Here is a 6969-nt window from a genome sequence, read left to right as displayed (position 1 = left end):
CTTAAGAAAAAAAATCCAAAGTATTAGTAAAATTAAGGACAAGCTTGGCTTCTTTAGAAAGTAAAGAAATATAAATGAAAGCAATGATGATATTTAACTTTTACTTAACAGATTAGAAGAAATTAAGAAGTTGATAATGTCATGTGTTCACAAAATTATGCAGAAATGGATGCTCTCATACACTGTTGGGGTTGGATAAGTAAGTAGTATCTTTCTGGAGAGGGATTTTTTTTTTCATTTAAGACAGGGAATACTTTATTCAAACCCATCAGAGAAATAAACTGGTTGGGTCTATAATAAAGCATCATGTTTTAAAGCACAGGCCAGTAATTGTATATGAGTATACACTGCTACATACAAATTAACTGATCAGACCACCACTTTTCAATATTTAAAACAGAATAACCTTCCCTGTAAAAGCAGCACCGTTGTGACATTTTAACGTGAGCATTCCTCTCCTTCTTCCTCACCCTCTCCTTCAACAGAATCCACACCAACCTCCTCACAATCCTTCTCTAGGGCAGCCGTGTCCTCACGGGCCTCAGAAAACTCTCCTTCCTCCATGCCCTCACCCACGTACCAGTGGACAAAGGCAGGCTTGGCGTACATCAGGTCACACTTGTGGTCCAGGCGAGCCCAGGCCTCAGCAATAGCTGTGGTGTTGCTCGGCATGCACACAGCTCTCTGTACGTTGGCCAGGTCCCCACCAGGCACCACAGTGGGAGGCCGGTAATTAATGCCAACTTTGAAGCCAGTGGGGCACCAGTCAACAAACTGGATGGTACGCTTGGTCTTGATGGTGGCAATGGCACCATTGACATCTTTGGGAACTATGTCACCATGGTACAACAGGCAGCAAGCCATGCATTTACCATGGTGAGGGTCACATTTCACTATCTGGTTTGCTGGCTCAGAGCACGCATTGGTGATCTCTGCTACAGAAAGCTGTTCATGGTAGGCTTTCTCAGCAGAGATGACAGGGGCGTATGTGGCCAGAGGGAAGAGGACGCAGGGATAGGGCACCAGGTTGGTCTGGAATTCAGTCAGATCCACATTCAGGGCTCCATCAAACCTGAGGGAAGCAGTGATGGAGGATACAATCTGACCTATCAACCTGTTCAGGTTAGTGTAGGTGGGGTGCTCAATATTGAGGTTTCTATGACAGATGTCATAGATGGCCTCATTGTCAACCATGAAGGCACAATCAGAGTGCTCCAGAGTGGTGTGGGTGGTGAGGATGGAGTTGTAGGACTCTACTACAGCTGTGGAGACCTGGGAGGCTGGGTAAATGGAGAACTCCAGCTTGGACTTCTTGCCATAATTGACAGAGAGATGCTCCATCAGCAGGGAGGTGAACCTGGAACCGGTTCCCCCGCCAAAGCTGTGGAAAACCAAGAAGCCCTGAAGACCTGTGCACTGGTCAGCCAGTTTCCGAATTAGGTCCAGGACGAGGTCAATGATCTCCTTGCCAATGGTGTAGTGTCCATGGGCATAGTTATTGGCAGCATCTTCCTTACCTGTGACCAGCTGCTCAGGGTGGAAGAGCTGGCGGTAGGTACCAGTGCAAACTTCATCGATGACTGTGGGTTCCAGGTCTACAAACACTGCCCTGGGCACATGCTTGCCAGCACCTGTCTCACTGAAGAAGGTGTTGAAGGAGTCATCTCCCCCCCCAATAGTCTTGTCACTTGGCATCTGGCCATCGGGCTGAATGCCAGGTTCCAGGCAGTACAGCTCCCAGCATGCATTGCCGATCTGGACAGCAGCCTGCCCAACGCGGATGGAGATGCACTCACGCATGGTTGCTGCTTTGTGGCTGCCGAGCGGATGGCAGAGAAGAAGAAAAGTTGATGCTTCTTACAGCGCGACTCTTAGGTGGTCAGTGTAAGAGAACCTGCCTGGAGAGTGATTTGATATTAAATGTTCACCAGTCCAGCGTAAAAACGTCAAGCATAAAAAGTTTTGATACAGTGTTTCCATCTCTGGAAATCTACCCCACAGAAGTGCTCACGGACATTCAGGAAGAACTGCGGGCAAGTGTAACAGCAAAAAGCCTGGCTGATGGGGCTTAGTTGGTAGGGCGTCGTTCCACAAAACGAAAGGTCACTGGTTTGACAGCCAGCAGGGCCCGTGCAGAGGTTGCGGGTTTCATCCGCAGTTGAGGTGCATGTGAGAGGCAACCAATCGATGTTTCTCTCCTGCTCTTTTTTCCTCCCTCACCCTCTCTCTAAAAATAAGTAAATAAAATATTTTTAAAGGAGTAACAGCAAAAAATAATGGCAATAGACTAGGGATTTCCATGAATGGGTCATAACAAGTAAATTGTGTCCCCTGGCGAGTGTGGCTCCGTTGGTTATAGTGTCGTCCCAAAAAGCTGGGGGTTCCATGCCCGGTCAGGGCACATGCCCAGGCTGCAAGTTTAATCTGCAGTCAGGGCGCGAACAGGAGGCAACCAATCCATGTCTCTCCCTCACACTGATGTTTCTCTTTCTCTCTCCCTTCCTCTATCTCTAAAATCAATAAGTATTATTTTTAATTTTTAAATAAATAAATGAATAGTGTGTACCCAATAGTATAGAACAGTAGACACTTACAAGAAAGACAGGCAGATGTGTTCTTAGAAAGTTGTCTACATGTTATAATACTTGTTAAAAACAGGTTTCTTGACAGTGTAGGGAAAGTATTACTTTTGTTTTTGAAAAACCTGTATATGTGTAAATCTATATGCTCCATTTCACTAACCCCAGGCCATAACCTTTTCATGTTTTAATAGAACATGTTGTCACTAGCATCTTTGATTTTATGATATATGGCATACTTTTGCATAAGCACAGAAAATATCTGTAACAATATTCAGGACTGAGCTGTGGAGGGTAGGAGCAGGGAGGTTGGGAGCGGCACTTTCACTATCTTAAACATTCCTGTGAGTTTGTGTTCGTACTATGAGCACGTGTCATTTCTGCAACATATAAAAACAGAACAAAACACCAGGCACGTCAGATCTGGCCATGGCCGGCACCACCAGATTTCGTCCTGAGCCCTGAAAAGCCAGTTTAACTTTCCCATCACAGACAACCCTTAGCCCTAAGGGGATGGCAATTCTCCTTCCCTAGTTTCATCATTTTTCCCAGAATCCAAGCTGCCCCCAGATACCAGGAGGAGTGGACAGAGCTGAGTTCCCCTCTCCCTGCCTGGACACTGGGCTCTGGGCTCTGGCAACTGTTGCTGTGCTTCATGAGGCTCTCTCTAAATGGATGAGCCAAGGAGAGCTTGACCTAGATACATGGGCAGTGCCAAGTTCTGTAGGGTGCTTTGCTGCGTGTTCCGGAAAAGATGCCCAACAATGGTTTCCCCCTTAGGGACATCAATAGTGTGACTGAACAAGAAGTTCAGAGCAAGCTGTCCTTGGCGTGGTTGGGATGTTTAAAGATGGAATTGGGAACACAAGTTCTCTCCTCCATCTTTTCCCATCACCTTCCACATGTCAGTATTCACATCAGATTCGTCATTTTGTGGTTGCACAATAGCTGCCACAACCTAGACGTGTGTGCTCATGGGCGATGGCCAGAGCAGGAAGGCAAGGAGGAGGTCCAAAGCTCCCTTCATAATTCTTCTTCCATCCTGTTGGCTGGACTGAGTCACATGCCCACCCCTTAGACCAATCACTGGCACAGGGGAAAGGGTTGTCTGGATGTCTTAGACCAGTCAGGAGCCATCCTCTGGGTGCACTGTTCCTGCTATGCTGAGGTTCCATGAGCAGCCGAGAGAGAAGTTACTACTGGGGAGCCAAGGAGCCCAGGTCCTAAGTCTTGGTAGTGACCACTCTGCGTACTTGGTCCGAGGTAATGTCCCAGCCTCCTCATGGGAGGAGGGACAGTTATAAATGTAGGGTAGGTAATTCAAATGTGTGGGCTACAAGCTGGTGGAGGGATTCTGAAATTTCCTGATGACTCCTTCACCTGCCTCCAATGTGTTTTACAAACCACACTGGTGGAAAAAAAATGACATTTTCCACCTGAGGTCTGTGAAATTGGCTATAGAAATAAGGGCCTTATGGCAAATGAAGGATGACAGCCATCTCTGGGGACAACACAGTGACTGGGGCTTGCAAGTGTGAGCATTTGGTGGGAACCAGAACAAGATTTCCAGAGAAGACCTGGGATTTGCTTTCCCACTGTGGAAGTGGGAGAGGCTGCAACTGGCCTGGGCCCTGGATAGCGCTCACAGCCTTGTGCCTGGCACCCCTCCCTGGAGGAAAGGCACAAGGCTGGAGGGTACACTGGGCTGAACCCGAGCAAAAGGAGCAGAACTCTGCACAGTCTTGGTGAAAGTTTTTACACCACAGAAACTGGCAAATGCTACTACAAAATCAGAGTTTTTTTCTCAGACAGCTGGTTCTAAAACATTGACCAGCCCACAACCAGCTATAACATATATAAACAAAACTTAATTTTTAACTGTGCAAAAGAATTATGAGAACCACTAGGGTAAAAACTTGCCTTTGTCAAGCTAGAAAGTATTATTAGGGAGAGAAATAAAAAGGAAAAGAGACTCTCAGACAAGAAATTCTGGTCTGACTGGTGTGGCTCAGTTGGTTGGACATCATCCCATAAAGCAAAAGGTTGCTGGTTCGACTGGGGGTGGTTGCTGGTGGAGGTGCCTGTAAGAGGCAGCTGAGTTTTGCAGAGACCTATTTTTGCTGCCTGACCAAACGCTGCCACTGCCCTCCTCTCACAAGGCTCACTGCCGACAATCTTTCTTCCAAGACCAGAGAGTTTGGGATTGACTCCCTAACGCCTTCCCACGGCCCCTGCAGGGGCCACCACCACCTCTAGCAAACACCAAGGATCCATCTCCCTGCTTCCTACACCTGCTCACAGACCAAAACTGTAACTTCAAGCCACTGCTGGAAAACAAGTATACCGACCAAATTTTTTACACAATGGATTTCAATTCAGGCAATGAGATAAGAAGTTGATGACATAAATATATTTGTATGTGGTGAATCAATCTCCAGAATAGCCAAGTCAGATACTTTTACCAACTGCTTGGAAGCAATTCCAGTGTGGACTAAAGTTTGGAGCCACCCCTCCTTCTGCTCTTCAGTGGCAACCTGAGTCCTTTTTCATTGTTTAATATGGTGTGAGGAATAATGGTGTGCTGAAGCTCCATCATCTCAATAGAGTTCCCAGGAAGGGAAAAGGCTAGAACTACAAAAAAAACCAAAAGGATCCCCATTAAAGAACTCAACAGGGAGTTGATGTTGCAGAAACACGTCTTCCTAGGAATCATAAACCTTAGGACTTTCTCACCTCCACTTTATGGAGGTCTAATTGGTTCTGGCTAAAAATGGGGATTTGCAGACATATTCCAGACTCCTTCTTCATGTATGTGTCTGAATACACCATTGTTTGTTTCTTCAGGGCCGGCTTCGTCGAGGACTGTCACCCAAGCATTCACATTGGTGCTGTGTCTGCAGGCAACATAAGAGACTCTGTTGCCCAAGGCAGAAGACGCCATGGCCACATACACCTGATTATCAACAGCTTGGATTGCCGAAGCATCACACAGTGGGCTGGTCCAATGCTAAAGTTCAAAGCTAGAGGATATACCACCAGCTGGCAGCCTCTCTGTGCATAGATTTGTGCAGGTTCTGCAAAGCAGAAATTGTAGCAGACATGCAGGCCCATGCTGCAGTAAGGAGTTTCAAACATGGAGACACTATCACCAGGACCCCAATATTTTAGATCCTTGAAATGTAATTTTCCCAAGAACATCAGTGTCAACACATGGAGCTGTCTGTGCTTTACCAGGGAAGTCCCATCAGGCCCAAACCTGGCACAGGCATCAAGTGATGTGCCAGCGTCCTCCTCAGAAATGGAACCTCCAGTGGGATACAGGCTGCACTCCTTTGCTACCTCGGAAAACTTTTGCGTGCATTCACTGGGCATTTTCTCTGTATTTTCAGGAAAGTAGCTCATGCCACGTGGAGAATTAAAACATTCTGGCAGAGAAACTCTTCTGGCTCCTTGCAGGCTGCCTTCTGCACAAGGTCACAAGTTCGAGTGAGATTATCTGATCTGATGGAAGAAACTTGAATTCGGGTGACAGCCCAGCCGGAAGGGGCCCGGCTGTCCCTGAGAGTGCCAGACTCCTGCAGTTTGAGCTGAGGTGTCGGGACTCCCCCAGCCAGTGCCCAGCGGGGTGGAACAAAGCTGTCAGAAGCCATTTTGCCTTTTCACTCCCTTGATGTACAAAAAGTTTTAATGTACGAAAGTTTTAAAAGTTGATGAAGTACAATTTATCCATTTTTTATTTGGTTGCTGGGGCTTTTGGTGTCATATCTTAGGAATTGTTGCCTAATCCAAGGTGACAATACTTATGTTTTCTTCTAAGAGTTTATGGTTTTAGATCTTACATTTAGGTTTTTGACCCATTTTGAGTTCATTTTTGTGTATGTTATGAAGGGAGGGGTCTAAATTCATTCTTTTGCATGTGGACATCCAGTTGTCCCAACCTCATTTGTGGAAAAGGCTGTTCTTTCCTTTGTTCGGTCGTCACAGGACCTTTACTGAATATCTGTCGAGCGTGATGTCAAGGTTACTTCTGGATTCTGAGTTTTACTCCAGTGACCTCTGCATCTGTCCTATGCCAGTACCACATTGCCTTGACCGCTATAGATTTGTAGTGAGTTTTGAAATCAAAGTATTTGTTCTCCAACTTTGTTTTTCTTCTTCAAGATTATTTTGTCTCTTGTGGGTCCCTTGCATTTCCATATAAATTTTAGGATTAGTTTGTCATTTTTTGTAAGTCAGTAAGCATTCTGAGAGAGATAATATTGAATCTGTAGATCAGTTTGGGTTGTATTGCCATCTTAACAATATTGTGTCTTCCAGTCCAAGAACATGGAATGTCTTTCTCTTTATTTAGGTGTTCTGAATTTCAGTGATGTTTCATAGTTTTCATTGT

General features: G+C 45.9%; 1 protein-coding gene and 1 pseudogene across 1 annotated transcript; both read right to left on the bottom strand.

Annotated features, from left to right (window-relative positions):
• Positions 1-409: 409 nt before the first annotated feature.
• Positions 410-1867, bottom strand: LOC119063035 (tubulin alpha-1A chain-like). The gene has a single exon (XM_053665704.1). The coding sequence runs from the start codon at positions 1798-1800 to the stop codon at positions 439-441; it is 1362 nt and encodes a 453-aa protein (XP_053521679.1). The 5' UTR covers positions 1801-1867; the 3' UTR covers positions 410-438.
• A 3430-nt stretch (positions 1868-5297) lies between these two features.
• Positions 5298-6229, bottom strand: LOC119064700 (omega-amidase NIT2-like; annotated as a pseudogene).
• Between the last annotated feature and the right edge of the window lie 740 nt (positions 6230-6969).

Source organism: Artibeus jamaicensis, unplaced genomic scaffold (assembly GCF_021234435.1).
Source record: "Artibeus jamaicensis isolate MK-2021 breed Jamaican fruit bat unplaced genomic scaffold, CSHL_Jam_final contig_419, whole genome shotgun sequence".
Lineage (NCBI taxonomy): Eukaryota > Metazoa > Chordata > Mammalia > Chiroptera > Phyllostomidae > Artibeus > Artibeus jamaicensis.
The sequence above is the reverse complement of the archived record's forward strand: the minus strand, read 5'-3'. Positions and strand labels throughout refer to the sequence as shown.

Coding starts and splice junctions, on each gene's coding strand:
- LOC119063035 (XM_053665704.1), bottom strand. CDS start 1,800: ATGCGTGAGTGCATCTCCATCCGCGTTGGGCAGGCTGCTGTCCAGATC.